The sequence below is a fragment of the Aethalodelphis obliquidens genome, unplaced genomic scaffold (genome assembly GCF_003676395.1).
Source record: "Aethalodelphis obliquidens isolate GAN/ISIS:26980383/991018 unplaced genomic scaffold, ASM367639v1 scaffold36, whole genome shotgun sequence".
Taxonomy (NCBI): domain Eukaryota; kingdom Metazoa; phylum Chordata; class Mammalia; order Artiodactyla; family Delphinidae; genus Aethalodelphis; species Aethalodelphis obliquidens.
The window spans coordinates 7993188-8013183 of record NW_020837980.1 but is presented as its reverse complement, the minus strand read 5'-3'; the positions used below and the strand labels follow the sequence as shown (position 1 = coordinate 8013183).

Genomic DNA, 19996 nt, shown 5'->3' with positions numbered 1-19996 from the left:
AGGTGCTTTCTCTCTCTCTTCTCCTTCTGGGACCCCTATAATGCGAATGTTGTTGCGTTTAATGTTGTCCCAGAGGTCTCTTATGCTGTCTTCATTTCTTTTCATTCTTTTTTCTTTATTCTGTTCCACAGCAGTGAATTCCATCATTCTGTCTTCCAGGTTACTTATCTGTTTTTCTGCCTCAGTTATTCTGCTATTGATTCCTTCTAGTGTAGTTTTCATTTCAGTTATTGTATTGTTCATCTGTTTGTTTGTTCTTTAATTCTTCTAGGTCTTTGCTAAACATTTCTTGCATCTTCTTGATCTTTGCCTCCATGCTTTTTCCGAGGTCCTGGATCATCTTCACCATCATTATTCTGAATTCTTTTCCTGGAAGGTTGCTTATCTCCACTTCATTAGTTGTTTTTCTGGGGTTTTATCTTGTTCCTTCATCTGGTACATAGCCCTCTGCCTTTTCATCTTGTCTATCTTTCTGTGAATGTGGTTTTTGTTCCACAGGCTGAAGGACTGTAGTTCTTCTTGCTTCTCGAGGGCAACCTTTTTATAATAAAGGACCGGGACTTCCCTGGCAGTCCAGTGGTTTGGAATTCACGCTTCCACTGCAGGGTGTGTGGGTTCAATCCCTGGTCAGGGAACTAGGGTCCCCCATGCTGTGCAGTGCAGCCTTTTCCCTTAGTGACATCACGTCCCAGCAGGTCCTGAGGAGACCAGGCTCCTGTTAGAGAGAAATGGACCCCATGATGTCCCAAAGCTGAAGCACCAGCAGGTCCTGAGGAGACCCGGCTTCCGTTAGTGTGGACTCGACCCCAAGTTGTCCCGAAGCCCAGCCGTCAGCATGGACTCAGTCCCACGTGTTCCAGAAGCCAAAGCCCCAGCGGGTCCTGAGGAGATGGGGCTTCCGTCAGCTGCGCCTGGAGACAATTCCGCAGCTATGAGTTCTTTATATTAGGATACTAACCATTTGTTTTATATGTTTAAATATTTTTCCCAGTCCATTGTCTTTCAAGTTTGTTTACAGTGAGGTTTATTTTGCTATACAAATGTTTGAATTCATAACCTCCTTTTCTTGTATGGTTTTGATGCACTAATAAGTAAGAAGGACCTTCTTAGTATATATGATAAAATAACTTCCCTACATTCTCTTCAAATACTTTTATTATTTTATGAGTCTTTGATTAGTTTTTTATATTAAAAAAAATAAAATCTGTTACTTTTTTTTACTCTGTAGAGGGAAGTATGAATGGAAATTTATTTCCTATCTTAGCTAGCGGTCACAGTGCCAATCATTATATTAAACTTATCCTTTCCTTTGTGTTCTGGAACTTCTTTTACATAGATACTGGATCTCCTACTTTTTTCCCCATCTGTTTTACTTTTTTCCCCCATAAATTCCACCAAATTATCTTTATCCCCTTCTTTTGAGCTGCTGACTCTCTTTATAAATCCAATGATTTTTTTTTTTTTTTTTTGCTACTCCACTTGTGGGATCTTAGTTCTCTGACCAGGGATGGAACCCGTGGCCCCTGCAGTAGGAGTGCAGAGTCCTAACCACTGGGATGCCAGGGAAGTCCCTCCACTGATTTTTGCTCCCTGAAGCCTACTCACATTTACAAAATGTGCTCTACAAATGTGCTCTGTTCAAAATTAGTGACAAGTGGAGGCCCAGCTGACAATTGTTTCTATCAGCTCTCTTTCCTTTCCTCCCCAGCTTAGCAGGGCAAGTGGTTCTGAGGTGGGAGATTGATTCTTCACTCTCTGCAGTTTACTGCCACTGTCTCCCCCCTGCCCCAACAATCCTCTTTCAGCACAGGAGATGGCTTTTCCCATCTGCCTCGGTATACTTAGGCACTACTATGGGATTCTTCTGCTTCTGTGGAAATCATCCTTACTTCAGCATTACTCATGTTAACTTTTCAGAATGCCGTGGAGGTTTTGGAAGGATGGGAGAGCACACATCCATAAGCATAAGCAACTACACACACGCCTGTTTGGTGTGATGAGAGGACTGGCTCCTGGAAACAGGGGTGCTAACTAAATTAAGTTTAGTCTCATCTGCTAGGCAATTTTCTCTTTTTCAATCCCCTGATAACAAAGTTCTGCCAGCCAGGTTCCTCCATGTACCATTCACACAATTCTCAGTCAAGCTTCCCAGGCTGTGGTGAAGTTTCATAGGGTAAAACTATTTCTGCTATATTACTAATTGTCTGATCTTTAGGCTACTTATTTGAGAAAAGCTTCAGTATTCCATAAAATATGCATTACCATCCAGTAGAATGCTTTTCCTTGACGTACTTTTGTGGCATTATCAACATTAGCATTGGTATACCTGCAGTCATCATTATAAATGGAAATGGTTCAATAAAACATTAAAGAATAATAGAAAAAAAAATAGATATAGTTAAACACATTGGAAAGGGTCATTTAACTGAGGAAAGCTTAGCTTGGTAACTTTGAGCTCACCAGCTGAGAGTAAAGGAAATGACTTCTTACTCTAATAGATGACAGACCTGGAGAAAAATATATAACTGCACTGTTTGGTATTATAGTGAATTCATATGATGATATATTTAATATAAAACTATTTTTGGTAGTTTTATACACAGAACTATAATGAGTCATTACTGCATAAGGCTGCTTTAACTGAGACATACATGTATAAGGAAGAATTGCTTTAGCCATCTAAATTCAAGTAATATTTCAAATTATATGTTTTCTAATTATTGTTTCATAACTTTTAAGTTAGTAATGTCAAATTCTTAGGTAAACTGTTGATGGGTTTTTCATAAAATATGATCAAGGAACTTGAGGAGCAGAAGTTATTCAATATTTTTGTCAGATCAAGACCAAACATTTTTAGATACTCTTTTCATACGACAATTTTGATAGTTTTTAATTTGTTCTTTGTTTTCATGAATTTTCAGTCAGTCACAAATCCCGCCAAATTTTATTGTAAGTTTATGGGTCTTCATTTTATTTTCTACTGAACATTTAAATAATGTAACATCCAGCACCCATTTACTCATTCTTTGTTTCCCCCCTCTTAGAAATCAGTGTGTCACTTCCACTCACATCTTACTAGCTAAAGCAAGTCACATGGTCACCCCTAATTTCAAGGGGGCGAGCAGCGTGATTCTTCCCTTCCTGTCCAGGAAAGGGGAGAAAACTGGAAATATTGTTGAACTCTAGTAATGCTACCACGTTACCTGAGAGGGAAAATGAATTTTTTCATTATAAAAGCTACCAGATTGCTCAAAAAACATTCCTTTAAAAGTGACACATTTTTAAAGAAGAACCAATCACTTATTTCCCACCTCTGTGAAATATCAGCTATATACAGGTTTCTGGGTTCTCCTCTCCTTATGCCTTTTTAATTTTTTCATCATTGTAATCATACTCTAAATACTGTTCTTTGTACTGACCATCATGTCTTATCCATTTTTTATATTGCTGTAGAATCATTGTAAGTTTTGATTCTGGTGGAATCAAATGAAATTTTTCAATTAAATATGTTCTAAGAATATCTAATAATCCTTATTCTGATTTCAAATTTGTATTCAACTTAATTCTTAACCCTCACCTGTGTTTAAAGAAAACAAACCAATAAACCAGTACACTTCATATCTTAAGTACTTGTAGGAAAACCTGGTCCTTCCTAAAATGCAGATTGTCCATGGCCAAACAAAAAGCTGCTCAGTTCTGAGAAAGTATTACTAAATTCTAAAGGGACAATTTATTCTACCTTAATAAGTAAGTAGCTGGAAAATCCTTGAAATAGAAAGAAAAAAAGAACAGAAACTAACTAATAGAATATGATTATTAAATTGCTCAACATATTATATCTAAAGATGTCCAATTTTTTTTAAAATATGTCAAATTTTAAGAGAGTATAACAGTTTAAAAAATATCAGTTTTTACTTCATATAATTCTTTCTTACAAAACCAAAAGCTGAGGAAGTAAGAGTAATGTAAGATAATCCTTCAGTTTGTGAAAGTATTTATCACAAGTTCCCTAAGTGAGTTTGAAATATAATAAATACGCACAAATTAAATTGCTTCAAAGCTTTTCGGGAGTGAACCTAAAATAAAAATTAGCAATTCCTGTCCTCAACTTTAGGATGTGGAAGCAACAGGCTCAACTATGAATAGTGACTATGAATAGAAGGCAAGAAAAACACACACATACACAAAACTGAGCCACTGGCAAGAAAGTAGCTTTCGGTTTCTAGTTGTTTAGGAAAAAATCTTGAGAATGCATCAAGGGAACCTATAACACCTGTTACATGAAGAAAAAATGTACATTTAAAGTGTCTTAGGGAATTCCCTGGCGGTCCAGTGGTTAGGACTCCACGCTTCCACTGCAGGGGGCACAGGTTCGATCTCTGGTTGGGGAACTAAGATCCCACATGCTGCATGGCACAGCCAAAAAAATTAAAATTAAAAAAATGCAATTAAATTCTTATTTAAAAAAAATAAGTGTCCTACCGTTTGTCCTTCAATACCACCTTGTTCGTCAACTTTTGTTTCTTCCTCATGAACTGAGTTAGACTCATTTTCTTGTTCTTTATACTCTTCTTGGACATCTTTGCTGACTGCTGCTTCTACACTCTTAACTTCGTCTTTGCCAAAGTAAGTTACCGTGGAAGTGTGTTCTTGTGATGCTGTTGGAACAGGGCCTAATGGCGTAACATGATCATAGCGAGTATGTAGGAGTCGCAGAGCAATGTCAGATGTTGCTAATACCCTTGGAATTTCAAATCCAGTTTGTGTCTCAGAGAATCTGATACTTCTGTACCTGTTAATTAATTTAACAAAAAGGATGAGGCTTTAGAAAATTCTATGTCTGTTGTAAGCTTATACCTAAGCAGTATTTCTCTCCACTTTAATTTCACCACAGTTTTGAGTCCTGACCCATACTTGCTTTCTTTGCAGCATTTGGATCCAGTTGCTCATGTTACCTTCTCAAAACTCTCTCTTGGGATCCATGACTCTATACTCTTCTCCTCCATCTCTGGCAGCTCCTTCTCTGTTTCCTTTGTATGGTCTCCTTCCTAAGCATCCCTTAAACATTGATGTTACTTGACTCTCCATCCCAAGCCCTTCTTTCTTCTCCCTCTACATACCCTCTCTGGATATTATTATTTCTATGACTTCAATTATTATTTATATTATCAGGAGTGTTTAACATGAGTTCTATGTTTTCTAGGGGAAGAAGCATCCCTGAATGAACTTTAAAAGGTCCAAAAATGCCCTTACATATGTGTGAGCTTATGTAATAAAGTTCATAAGAGTCTATGACTCCCCAAAAGTTAAGAACTATCAATCTGTATGACTCTGCAAAATATGTCTCCAACTCAGATTTCTCTCAATGCTTTCAGACAGTTGCACTTTGATGTGTCATAGATACTTCAAACTCAACAAGTCCGACACTGAGCTCATCATACTGACCACCCCCTGCTCTTTCAACATCACCATCAAAGTAAAACAAAACTTGTTCTGCTTCCAGTATTCCTTATCTTAGTAAAAGATACCATCTAATTCTCTTCTTAAGCCTGGGTAGTTAATACAGGGATATTCATTTTACTTTTCTTCTTTGAAAATTATATAATTTCCTTCATCCTTCTGGATATAACATATTTTATAATGAAAAAGGTTATATTAATATATTGACTCTGATTTAAACCACAGAGTATTTTGTAGCAAATGTAACTTGGAAAATACTTTTTTCCTTACTTTTACTAAATATCAGAAATAAAATCCAATACTTTCCACTGTCATAGGACTAGTCTTTTCAGAGTTGGGACCAGAACCTAGGCCTCCTAACTTTTATTCAGATCATTTTTTCCTAAAACTTGCTGCCATACTAACTCAATTATTTTGAAATGTTTGAGATAAAGCAGCAACCAAGTGATCGTGAATTTATCATTATCTCTATCATTCCTCAGAATGATATTACTTTGTTGAAAACAATCAGGGAAACATCACTTAAATTATCTAAAAAATAATAAATATGAAAAGTATTCTTTTTTGAAAGCATTAACAGTTCACAAAAGATAAATCTTTCAAAAGTTTCAGATTGCCATGTAGAGAGCACCTACCACTTCTACTTTTTGGTGGGGAGGGAGGTTAAGTGGGTGAAAAGAAGAGGAAGACCCTGATATTTAGTCAGTGTATATTTGTGCTAGACACCACAGTATGTATGACCTTTACATGTGTTAACATTTAATCCTCAGCCCAATCCTATTAAGTTAAGTGATATAATCATTTTACTGTTGATATACTGAGGCATAACAAGGCTAAATAACTTGCCTAAGATAAATGGCAGGTCTCTGAGTCAAACCCCAGGTGGCTGACTTTCTAACATAGGTTTTTGTAAGTATGCCATGCTGTAATGCAACAGGCATCTGCTTGGTCATGTGACTATATAATGTCTTCAGACCTATAGTATCACCCATGGGAATACCTTGGATTCTTCTTGAGGTTTGCCCATACATATACAGTAACATTTTCATCTCGAATGACTTTTTCCATGTTTCCACTGTCCAGATCTGCTAAAGTACTAGCTTGCTGTAAGAGAAAAAGAAAACATTATTAAGATTAGAGGCCTCATAAATTACGCAATTTAGATAAGTTACTTCATCACTTAGGTGTTGGATTCCCTTCAATATTAAAAGAGTAATTTGGGGACTTCCCTGGTGGCGCAGTGGTTAAGAATCCGCCTGCCAATGCAGGGGACACAGGTTTGATCCCTGTTCTGGGAAGATCCCACACGCCGAAGAGCAACTAAGCCTGTGCGCCACAACTACTGAGCCTGCATTCTACAGCTCGCGAGCCACACCTACTGAAGTCCGCGTGCCTAGAGCCGGTGCTCCTCAACAAGAGAAGCCACCGCAATGAGAAGCCTAGCGCACTGCAACAAAGAGTAGCCCCCACTCGCTGCAACTAGAGGAAGTCCACGCACAGCAACAAAGACCCAACGCAGCCAAAAAGTAAATAATAATTAAAAAAGAAACCTTGAAAAAAATAAAAGAGAAATTTGGGTAAAAATAAGGTTCAATCAAAATAACAAAGAATTGTTTTTAAAAATTCTCTAAACAACAAAAACATATTTACTCAATTAAATGTGCTCCCCATTTACTACTCAGTTTCTCTTACGGTGTCTAAGGATTGAAGTTGCTCCTGTATTCCCAGGTAGCACTTGTGGATTACTCTTAGGTTACCCTTTTCAATTTTAACATTATTTGTGACTTTTCATTTTAACTATATACATGCTTCTTTATCCTTACCTTATTAAAATGTAGATTATGCTACTGTAAAAGTTAGCCTATTTCTGAACATATCAAGTTTAGAAAACAAAATATCCAGATGAGTTTTGTGTTTTACTAGTCCAATACTTGATAATCAACATTAAACACACAATTTAAGGATGTTCTTAAGAATTCTTTTATAAAGACTAACATAGCTTGATGCCTACTGCTTAAGATATTAGCTCTTTCAAAGGGCTTAAATAAGTCAATATGTATTTGGTTCCTATAATGTAAAAATTTAAATGTACTGGGAGTTGAATTTATTGCTTTTCTTTTTTTTTAAGTGATTGTTCTGGGAATTCCCTGGTGGTCCAGGGGTTAGGACTCTATACTTCCATTTCACGAGGCACAGGTTTGATCCCTGGTTGGGGAACTAAGATCCTGCAAGCTGTGCCAGTGTGGCCAAAAAAGAAAAAAGAGAAAAGAAAAAAAAAAAAGAAATAAAAGTGATTGTTTTCCCACACTTTTTTTTTTCTGTGACATTAACTTTTTGAAGTGCCCAGGATAATTGCCTTGAAGAACTGTTCCACATTGTGAATTTATCTAGCTGTTTCCTCATGGTTTAACTTGCTCCTCTATTCCCTTTATTTTTTGTACACCGGAAGTTAGGTCTAGGTAGGTTTAATCAGATTAGATGAACAATTTTCGGCAAGAAGGCACAACAGGTAACGTTGTGTTCCTCACACTGCATGCTATCAGGAGGCATATGATGTATACTGTCAACAATGTGGACTTGATCACTTAGTTAATGTGGTGACTACCCCCACCTCCCCTTGCAAAGTACATTTATCCTAGTCAGTAAGTAATCTGTGGTCTAATACTTTGGCACTATGAGAATAATGTGTTCCTAAACTTTTCGCCTACTTATTGAGGTAGCCACTGATGATCCTTATCAATTATTACATTGGGGATTGAAAAATGGTTATTATCTTACTGATCATTCCTTCCACATTCATCAGGTGGTATTCTTCTGTAAAGAACTGTTCTCTCTACCCGCCACTCCACTTTCCCCTTTCCATTTTGGAATATCACTATAGACTCATGAATTTTTATTTTATTCAAGGTTCTATAATCCAGAGGTCCCCAACCTTGTTGGCACCAGGGACCAGTTTCATGGAAGACAATTTCTCCACGGACTGGGGTGGTGGTGGAGAATGGTTCAGGCGGTAATGTGAGCGATGGGAAGCAATGGGGAGCGGCAGATGAAGCTTCGCTCGCTCACGCACCACTTACCTCCTTCTGTGTGGCCCTGTTCCTAACAGGCCACGGACCAGTACCAGTCCTCGACCCAGGGGTTGGGGATGCCTGCTATAATCAATTATAGTCATTATTATTTCTGATATTCAAATTATCCCCAAGTTGATCAGTGGGAGCTTCTTTAAGCTAGTTCTGTCTCTTTGGCTACTACTCCATTAGTCTTTGAGTATTTACTTGTTTTCTAGCACAAGACAACTCAAACTCATCTTTCAATAACAACCTTATCTTTCACTTTCCCTGCCCCAAACTCGAATCAGCCATTTACCACAATTAGACCTGGTTCCTTTTTATGGAATAAAAAGAAATCTGTTTCATACTGATACTTCCATTACAAATTTAACATTACGGTATTTTTTTCCAATCTTCTTTTCTTCTATATATCTTTTTTCTCTTAGAATAAAAATCTTGATTACTAATAATTATAATACATTTCCTTACTGGCTTTTTCTTACAATATAGATAAAATAGCTGCAAAATTATAATATGACTATTACTGCCAAGAATAAACTTAACAATAAGCCTTCTTTACAGTTCTTTGTATAATTAGAACATATTCTGCCAAGCCTATAAAGGTGATTGTGTTCTAGACCAAAAGAAACCAAGAGAGAAAATAGCCAAAAGCAAGGTGTGACCTTACACTGTTTTCTGATTTAAAAAACAAAACAAAACAGAAACAGCTATAGAAGATATTCATGGAATATTAGGGAAAATTTAAATGTGGACTGGATATTGGAATACATTATGGAATTATTATTAATTTTCTTAGGTATAACAATGGCTCTATGATTATCTGAATATTATCATTAGTGCTAAGATATTTGGGAAAAATAGAGTGACTACCAGTAATTGTAATCTTGTGTCAACTGATTTATCTAGAGTGTATAGCTAACATACAAGGTTTTGTGAATTTATTTTCATAATGGTCCTGGTAAACTTTAGCAAGTATAAGAAAAAAATCTAGACTTTAGCTACACTGATAATGTTTCATTTCTTTAAAAATAAAATATTCACAGTTGTTAAATCTGGATAAATACATGTGCCTTAAATTGTTCTACTGACTTTTCCATAACCTTTTAAATCTTCAAAAAAATAAAGGACACTGGACTTCAAAAATTATATAATATAAAATCTTAACTCTTACAAAAGTCAATAATAACATATAAAGCAAAATATCACACTTACTCTGAGAAGTATTTCTGTGGCTATGTTAAACTTAAGATGAAGGAGCTCTTGCAGTTCTAGAATTGATCCTTGGTACTGTATTATATTTTTCTCTTGCAAATCATATGATGGAGTTTCCAATAAAATTAACTTCAATTTCTCAATTAACTATAAGTAAAAGTATAAGTAAAAATATAAAGTAAAAATTTACGATGAAAGTAATCTGACACACAAAGAAAAAGTGAAATGGGGGACGTTTTATCACTTTTGAATTGAGGAACACATCACCAGTAAAACATATAAAAATACTTTCCTGTATTTATTCTATTATTTAAGATTCTGGAAAAATAAAATATTTCCTCCCAAAACTCCACTATAAGAATTCTAGGGCTTCCCTGGTGGCGCAGTGGTTGAGAGTGCCCCTGCCGATGCAGGGGACATGGGTTCGTGCCCCAGTCCGGGAAGATCCCACATGCCACGGAGCGGCTGGGCCCGTGAGCCATGGCTGCTGAGCCTGCGCGTCCGGAGCCTGTGCTCCGCAAGGGGAGAGGCTGCAACAGTGAGAGGCCCGCGTACCGCAAAAAAAAAAAAAAAAAAAAAAGAATTCTATACTATGGGTAACAGAGCTGTCATTAGCAAGCTGATAGAGGAGGCACAGCTTGTCACTACTTAAGACTGTGGAACAATAGAAACAATAACAATATGATGATGAGGAGGAGAGTGAGGAGAAAGAGGAAGAGGAGGAGAATTACTAACATTTACTGAATGCTTACTATTTGCCAGGAACTGTTCTAAATGCTTTAAATGTTTTAATCCATTTCATCCTCATCATAACTCTATAAGGTAGGTACTGTTTATTGTGCCTATATTATAGACGAGGAAACTAAGGCAACCTGGTTCCACCAGTAAGGAGCTTGGAAGACGCCACTCAATCCTAACAAGTGAAAAGCTGAACAGACTGAAAAACCAACCACTATTCTTTGATCCATAAAAGAGGGGAGGACACAGAGCAAATCCCTGTCCCCAAGATTGGAGAGCCCTACAGGTGAACACAGGGAGTCGGTTTATCAGAGCAGAGTGTCACGAGCAGAAATCACTGCAGGAACCAGTGCTAGGTCTGTAAACCCAAACTGTAAACAATGAATTGCTGGGAACTCAGGGTGGACAATTCTGAGAGTTACAAAATCCCGGGGTGGGGGGCTTCCCTGGTGGTGCAGTGGTTAAGAATCTGCCTGCCAATGCACAGGACACGGGTTCAAGCCCTGGTCCGGGAAGATCCCACATGCCACAGAGCAACTAAGTCCATGTGCCACAACTACTGAGCCCATGTGCCACAACTGCTGAAGCCCGTGTGCCTAGAGCTCTACAACAAGAGAAACCACCGCTATGAGAAGCCCGCGCACCACAACGAAGAGTAGGCCCCGCTTGCTGCAACTACAGAAAGCCCATGCACAGCAACAAAGACCCAACACAGCCAAAAATAAATAAAAATAAGTTAAAAAAAAAAATCCTCCCGGAGGATGAAGTCATGGGAGGGTGAGAGCCCATAGTATTATGAGACTTACCTGCAGGAGCTCAACCAGGTCCCCACAATAAATATGGGGGAAAGAAATTCCCTCCCGCTTCTGGCAGGAGGAGGGGGAAAGGAAGCATTTTGAAATAGGACAGAGCGCTCTGTTCTTAACAAGGCTTGATCTCAGGGGAAATTAATTAACTAGAGCCTAACCTGCTGGAATTTTATCAGAGCCTAACTCACCTGGGGGAAAGGAAATACCCAACTCCAGCTGGCTCTAGCCATTCCCTCTCACCTAAGACGGGATAAGAAAAATTAAAAACGCTTGTGAAGTTCACCATCCAGAGGCATAGGCTTACTTAAAGACAGACCTAATCACAGGACTACAGAACTCTTCCCCTCTCCCAACCTGCCTCACCACCACATTACTAAAGGCTTATTTACAGCAGTTCTTTTTACCCAGTACATCATGTCTGGCTATCAAGAAAAAATTACAAGGCATACCAAAAGGTAAAAACCACAATTTGAAGAGACAGAGCAAACATCAGAACCAGACATGGCAGGATATTATAATGATCAAACCAGGAATTTAAAACACCTGTTTTTAATATGCTAAGGGCTCTAATGGATAAAGTATTCAGCATGCAAGAATAGATGGGTGATGTAAAGCAGAGAGATGGAAATCCTAAGAAAGAACCAAAAAGAAATGCTAGGGATTGTAAACACTGAAACAGAAATGAAGAATGCCTTTGAAAGACTTACTCCTTAACTGGACATAGCTGAGAAAGGAATCTCTGAGCAAGAGGATTTATCAATAGAATCCTCAAAAGACCAAAAAGCAAAAAGAACAAGGACTTAAAAAAACAGAACAGAATATCCAAGGACCTTGGGACAACTACAAAAAAAAGGAAGCACACACATATGGAAATACCAGAAGGAAAAGAAAGAGAAAGGAACAGAAGAAATATCTGAAATAATAATGACTGAGAATTTCCCCCAAACTAATGTCAGACACCAAACCACAGATCCAGGAAGCTCAGAGAACACCAAGCAAGATAAATGCCAAAAAAAACCCTATTTAAGCATACCATTTTCAAAATACAGAAAATCAAAGATAAAGAAAAACTGACAGCAGCTAAAGGGAAAAAAACACCTTACCTTTAGAGGAACAAAGTTAAGAATTATATCCAACTTCTCAGAAATCACACAAACAGGAAGAAAGTGGAGAGATATTTAGAGTGTTGGGAGAAATTAATGTACAGCATGATCAAGGAACAACTAATAGCAAAATTTAATTTTGAACACTGACATAGATAACATACAGAAAATTTCTAAATTAAGAGAGACAGCTGAGTAGTATGGGCTCAAGAGAGAAAGCTGGGCTTCCATCCTTGCCACCTCTTACCAGTGGTGTGATTTGGGGCAAGTTATTTAACATCTCTGGTGCCTCGCCTTCTTTGTTTGTAAAATGGGGATAACGGTGCATACCTCACAGGGTTATTGGGGGGGATTCAGCAACAACATGAATAAACTGAACCAGGCTGAGAAAGCCTGGCATAGTAAATATTATATAAGAGTTTGTCAAATAAATACATTTGATAATTTGGAACTTGGTGTTTACCATGCGATCACTGCTATCCAATTCTTTCTGTTCGTCTTGTGGCTTCCTGCTTTAGTTTCCTATTATTATTGATTACTCTACTCATCTATCTCCTGTTTTGTTTCACTTATCCTTTTCTCATCTTCCCTACTATTCATTACTTCTGCTTCTGTATCCCACATTCATAACAGGAAGGTGTCACATCCAGCTCATCACTGGTGAACTTTAGTACTACTTCCTGCTGCCTTCCTGCTATTCAAAGTGCAGCAGATTCCTGGACCAGCATCACGCTATGGCAGCCTCCCTGGGAGAGAGAATATGCAATGGCAAGAATACTGTATGATGAATCCATTAGCATCCAAATACTTCATGGGAGGCTCTTTGGAGTCTTTGGAAAGTCAGAGTAATGCCCATCTAAGGTCTCATAGGGGACCGTAAGCAAGTCACAACCCGTTTCTTCATATGTAAAATGAATCTCATAAGCTTGTTTTCCAGATTAAATTAGGCGAGCAAGTTATGACCTTAACAGTCTGGAGTTATTCCATTTTATAGCAACATGGAGAAGAAGTAAACCACAGTGACAAGAAGCACAACATGGCAGAAATGGAAACAAAAAGCATTAGAGGATAAAAGGACCAAGAGGAGTGAATTCCTTCTAGTTTCTAATATTATGTAGGTGTGTCTAAGTGTGGATTCCTTTCTTTGTATCCTAACTTGGGATTTGTTGGGTTTCTGAGAATTCTGGAAAATCGTCAGCCACTATCTCTTTGAATATTGTCTCTCCCTCCGTCTTCTATATCTCTCTGTCTCCTTCTGGTACTCCTTGTCAATATACATTTAGTCCTTTTTGCTCCATCATACATGTCTGTTAACTACTCTTTGGTATTTTTCATCTCTTTATCTCTCTGTGCTCTATTCTGATAAATTCTTCAATCTAACTCCTGACTCACTCACTATTAAGAATTCTCAGTAGAGACGTTTTTGTTTTCCCTTCATTAAGCTAAACGTGAGCCACTCAAGCTCTTATCATCTCCCTTTGCAAAGCAGGTTTTCCCCTATTTATCCACATTACCTTTTTGAGGCTCCCAGCCAAAAAAGCGTCTCTGATCCAACTTGCTACCTTCCTTGTACCCTAGGCTTTGCCTCCTGATTTCCCTTTAAACCAGTGCTAAGCCACCAGGGGTTAACAAACAGACACTCTCTGGGAGGCCACTGACTTTGAGACTTGCCCACTTTTCTGAATTGTTTTATGGCCTCCAAGATTCTCCTTTGCCTTCTTTTGAGCTAGGCAATGGATTTAAATGTCGTTAAATTTTTTTCCCTAGCATTTTTAAGTGCATTTGTAATGTGGTAGCTCCTCAGGTTAGCCTATCCATTCTATTTGCAGAAACAGAAGGTAGGATATTCTTATTCATCTTTGTACTTCCAGTGCTTAAAAGAGGTGCCTGGCTCATAGTTAACATTAAAAAAAATATGTGTAGTGAATCACTGAATAGTGCACAATTCTGGCTGAGGATAAAATCATACATTTTTGCACTTGAGTTATCTACATAAATGGATGCAACTTGATATTTTCTTGAATTAGATATACATACAGTTACTATTTCAAACTTATGTTAGGCTGATCTTACCTAAGGTGGCAAGAGGTTTTTAGGAGTGGCAAAAATAAAAAGGAAAACAAAAAGCTGAGCAAATATGTTTCTCCACAGCCAAGGAAGTAGTAGTGTTATTAACTGAAAAATACTTTATTTAATTTATTTCTAGTTTTAGAGTCAATATCAGACAATTGTAATTTACATAATCTAAAATTACAGAATAATACTTAAATACTTACATTTAGCACTAGTTTACTCTTCGCAGTCACTGCCTCAAAAGTCTCATTGGTTTCCTCTTTCCACAAGCTAATAAAAGTATTAATTTCTTGGGATATTGAAGGATCAGGACTCCCATCACATCGAATGTAGTGTTTCCACTGTGGAATAAAAATGTTTGAAGGTTCACACTGATGAAAATTCAACCAAAGATTAAATTACTTCTTTTTTGAAGCTTGTAACCTTGTTTTCCATATTAGGCAAAAACCATATTATGACTTCAGTTACTTGAGATATCTCTAAAATAACCAAATTCCTCTTCATCAAAATAATTTAAAAGCCTCAATATTTCAAATAAATAGAAATTCTATTTATTGTCATATTTTTATTTTTAAAAAAGTATTTATGAGTTGATTTAGTTTTGCTTTCCTCCCTAATCATATAGCTCCTGTAGGTACAAAAGCCAACACTTGAGCTAATTTCTACTTCTCAAATGACTACTAATTCTTAACTGCCACTGTCATTTTAGTATTAGTCCTTCCATTCATTTTGTAGTCTATGCAAATTCTACATTTGTAATCATATTGTACTTACAATTTTTTTGCTTTAAATTATACTATAATCTTTTGCCGTATTATTACAGTTTTTCCTTTTTATCCTGATAATCATCTACATTGTTTCCAAAGTTACACTGTTTTGAGCAACACTAGATTGCCTTAGGCTCAAACTTTTAATATTTTAATTTAGGATAATTTCCTCAGTATATATTCCCCCAAATTAAATCAGAGTAAAAGGATATAAAAATTTCAAGGATCTTATTACTGACAAATAGATTTCTACAGAGCTATATGAATTTACTTTGCTACAAGCAATATGAGAGAGATTTGTCAGATTAGAGATTTTTTTATAGACAAATTTAAAGTTTCTTGTTATTTAAACAGATATTGGATTATAACTCCCTCTTGTGGTACAAAAGTATTAGCTAAATAAATAAAATCAGTCTTACCTGAGAAAGCAATCTGCTGTCTCGTTTCAATTTCTCTGCTTCAGGAAAACATGCCTCTAATAAATAAAGTTCTTCAAGCTCTCCATTTCTTCTTTCTAGATCCTGTTTCGTAGGGATAGATAACATTGATATCTTCTTTAATTTCAGCTTTGTGTTTCATAAGTAGCACCTAAAATTTACTTGACAAGTATTTAATTTTAAGATGAATACTACAATCAGTTTAAATGTAACTGATATTTCCAAAAGTTTTCATGTGGAACAGTGGTATGCGAAGTGTGATCTGCAGACTCCTGGTGGGTCCCCCAAACTTTTTCAGGATCTGTGAGGTCAAATCTATTTTAATAATAATACTAAGACTTTATTTGCTTTTTCTGCAGTGTACACATTTGCAAGATGGTGTAAAACTGCTGGCGCCTTAGCGCAAATCAAGGCATAAGCTATACTAGTGGTCATATTCTTCGGGGGAGAGGGGTGATAGCAGTCAGTTTCACATAAGAATGATCTGATGAAGAAGTGAAATTTATTAATTTTATTAGATGTCAAACCTTAAGTATATGTCTTTTTAATATTCCGTGTGACAAAATGGGAAGTATGCATAGAGCACTTCTGCTACATAACGAAGGACAATGCTATCTTCAGAAATAAACATTTATGCAACTATTTGAGTATTCTGGCAGACATTCTGTCAAAAATAAATGAACTGAGCATGTCACTTTCAGGAAACAACCCAAAGTATTTGTTGCCAGTGATAAAATTCAACCTTTCAAATAAAAATTTGAATTTTAGAAAACCTATATCCACCACTAGGGAGCCTGACAGTTTCCCAATCCTTAAAAACTTTTCTGATTTGACTGGAGATGATACTAATGTATGTGATTTTTTTTTTGGGGGGGGGATAATGAATGATAAAAATGTGTCAACATTTGGAAGCAAATAATTCAGTGAACCAATTTTTTCCAAGCAATCAATGCATGATGTTGCAAAATCATGCGTGGAGAAGAATATCCACAATTATCTGAAAGGCTGTTACAACATTCCTCCTTTTTCCAACTACCTATCTGTGTGAGGCCAGATTTTCTTCACATACTTCAGTCAAAACAACACATTGTAACAGATGGAATGATGAAGTAGGTATGAGATCCAGTTGTCTTCTGTTAAGTCAGAGATTAAAGAGATTTAAAAAATATAAACAATGCCACTTATTTCCCTAATTAAAAAATATATATATATAAGTGTGGTGATGGATGTTAACTAGACTTATTGTGGGATCATTTCACAATATATACAACTATCGAATCATTATTTTGTACACCTAAACCCAATATAATTTTAAATGTCAATTATACTTCAATAAATATATATATATACTGTAATTGTTTTTAAAATATGTTAATGTATTTTTTTATTCATGTTTATGTTTAACAATGTTTAATCACTATTAATATAATAGATGTTTTTAAGTTTCTGTTTTAATTTCTAATATAGTAAATATTGATAAACATAAACAAAAACTCCTTGAGGATCTTCACTTTTTAATAGTAATGAGGTTTTGTCCTGAGATTAAAATATCACAGAACTACTGATTCAATAACGAAAAATTCTGGTGAAAAAGAGAAGTGAAATTTTAAAAGGAGAGGTAGAATTTGAACATTTTTTGGTCCCTATTTAATTATCTATACAACAGATTAAGAATAATAACTTAATGGTTACAAGCATGGGCTTTGAAGCAAGACTACTTCTAAGTCCTGGCTCTGAAATTTATTAGCTGCTTAATCTCTCTATTCACCAATTTCCTGATCTGTGAAATGTGGGTAATAATTTACCCACCATAACTTTATGGTAGGATAAAATGAATTAAACCAGTTCAGATAGGCCTAAATATTACTGGTACCTATGGGGGAGAATGACGTTAAATGGCCAAACAGATCTGATAGCCACATAGTTTGTCTTCAGTAATAACAGCATTAATGTTTATTTACTTTTGCTTCAAGTTTTCTCAATTTTTCTTTCTCAGCTCGTTGTATTTCAAGTCTTTCCATTTCTTCTTTTTCGTATTTCACACGGGCTTCCTCTAAAGAACAACAACAAAAGAAATTTTTAGTCTGTTTTATTCTTTCTTTTTTTTTTTTTGTCTGTTTTTAAGCACTTAAAATTATTTCAAATATTTAAGATGTAGTAATGGTGGAATATTTGATAGAAGTCACCTTTACTGTGTGGTAGAAATAAAACTGCTAGATTTCTTTCAAAAAAGTAACATGACTCTCGGACTTCCCTGGTGGCGCAGTGGTTAAGAATCCACCTGCCAATATAGGTGACACGGGTTCAAGCCCTGGTCCAGGAAGATTCCACATGCCCCGGAGTAACTAAGCCCATGCACCACAACTACTGAGCCTGCGCTCTAGAGCCCGCAAGGCACAACTACTGAGCCTGCATGCCACAACTGCTGAGCCCGCATGCCACAACTACTGAAGCCTGTGTGCCTAGAGCCTGTGCTCCGCAACAAGAGAAGCCACTGCAATGAAAAGCCTGCGCACTGCCACAAAGAGCAGGCCCCGCTCTCCGCAACTAGAGAAAGCCTGTGCACAGCAACGAAGACCTGACTCAGCCAAAAATAAATAAATAAAAATAAATTAAAAAAAAAAAGTAACATGACTCAAAATTTCTGGCTCACGATGATATTTCTCTTCTCCAAAAAGTTTATAGCAATCCAATAATGAATTTAATCAATGAAAAATGACAAATCTATCATGGGTAATTAAGAGGTAAAATCTTCAGAAGATTTCCATAATCATGTGACATCTACATTATCGGAAGTAACTATCTTTTTTTTTTTTTTTTTTTTTTTTTTTTGCGGTATGTGCGCCTCTCACTGTTGTGGCCTCTCCCGTTGTGGAGCAGAGGCTCCGGACGCGCAGGCTCAACGGCCATGGCTCACGGGCCCAGCCACTCCGCGGCATGTGGGATCTTCCCGGACCAGGGCACGAACCCGTGTCCCCTGCATCGGCAGGCGGACTGTCAACCACTGCGCCACCAGGGAAGCCCAGAAGTAACTATCTTAATCTTCCCTTGCTTTCACTATTAAAAAACAAAATATGAAATATATGTTGAAGAATATGAGTTTAACCCAATATAATAAAACATTCCCGAAGATGTAGATCCTGATACTGTATTATTATCATGAGTCACCTAAAAAAGATTTATATGATTATACATTAAAAAATCAACATGGAAACTAAGAACAGACATTTAAAACCTGAATCTGAATCAACAGATGTTCTTCATGCTAAAAGCTACAACCATCTGAAATATTCAGATTTTTTTTAACATCTTTATTGGAATATAATTGCTTTACAGTGTTGTTAGTTTCTGCTTTATAACAAAGTGAATCACTTATACATACACATATATCCCCATATCCCCTCCCTCCTGCATCTCCCTCCCACCCTCCCTATTCCACGCCTCTAGGTCATGACAAAGCACTGAGCTGATCTCTCTGCTATGCAGCTGCTTCCCACTAGCTATCTATTTTACATTTGGTAGTGTATATATGTCAATATTACTCTCTCACTTCGTCCCAGCTTACCATTCCCCCTCCCCGTGTCCTCAAGTCCATTCTCTACGTCTGTGTCTTTATTCCTGTCCTGCCCCTTGGTTCATCAGAACCATTTTTTTTTTTTAGATTCCATATACATGTGTTAGCATATGGTATTTGTTTTCTCCTTCTGACTTACTTCACTCTGTATGACAGACTCTAGTTCCATCCACCTTACAACAAATAGCTCAATTTCGTTTCTTTTTATGGCTGAGTAACATTCCATTGTATATATGTGCCACATCTTTATCCATTCATCTATCGATGAACACTTAGGTTGCTTCCATGTCCTGGCTACTGTAAATACTGCTGCAATGAACATTGTGGTACATGACTCTTTTTGAATTATGGTTTTCTCAGGGTATATGCCCAGTAGTGGGATTGCTGGGTCATATGGTAGTTCTATTTTTATAAACTATTCAGATTTTTAAAGTGACTTTTTATTATTTTAAATGACCAAATTTTCATTAATTTTTTGCTATTTAATTTGAGTTTCAGAATTCTTACTGCACAATCAGTACCAATGCCAATTTAATCAATACGTATAAACATCTTATACTTAATTTAATTAAGATAGGGTTGCCATATTTAGTAAATAAAAATATAGGATGCTCAGATGAATTTGAATTTCAGATAAACAATGGACTCTTTTTTTTGGTTCAAGTATATTCTAAACATTGCATGAGGCAAATTATCCCAAATTATCCACTGTTTGTCTGAAATTCAAATTTAACTGGGCATCCTGTATTTTA

General features: G+C 36.7%; 1 protein-coding gene across 3 annotated transcripts in view; it reads right to left on the bottom strand.

Annotated features, from left to right (window-relative positions):
* DNAI7 (dynein axonemal intermediate chain 7) overlaps positions 1–19996 on the bottom strand; it is a 74502-nt gene that overhangs the window by 37621 nt on the left and 16885 nt on the right. For all 3 annotated transcript variants that reach the window (XM_027129420.1, XM_027129422.1, XM_027129421.1), the window contains 6 exons: positions 17632–17723; positions 15653–15754; positions 14670–14807; positions 9744–9890; positions 6461–6564; positions 4483–4792 (listed from right to left, as the gene is read on the bottom strand). In XM_027129420.1, coding sequence (XP_026985221.1) covers positions 4483–4792; positions 6461–6564; positions 9744–9890; positions 14670–14807; positions 15653–15754; positions 17632–17723 — 893 coding nt within the window. The remainder of the gene's footprint in view (positions 1–4482; positions 4793–6460; positions 6565–9743; positions 9891–14669; positions 14808–15652; positions 15755–17631; positions 17724–19996) is intronic.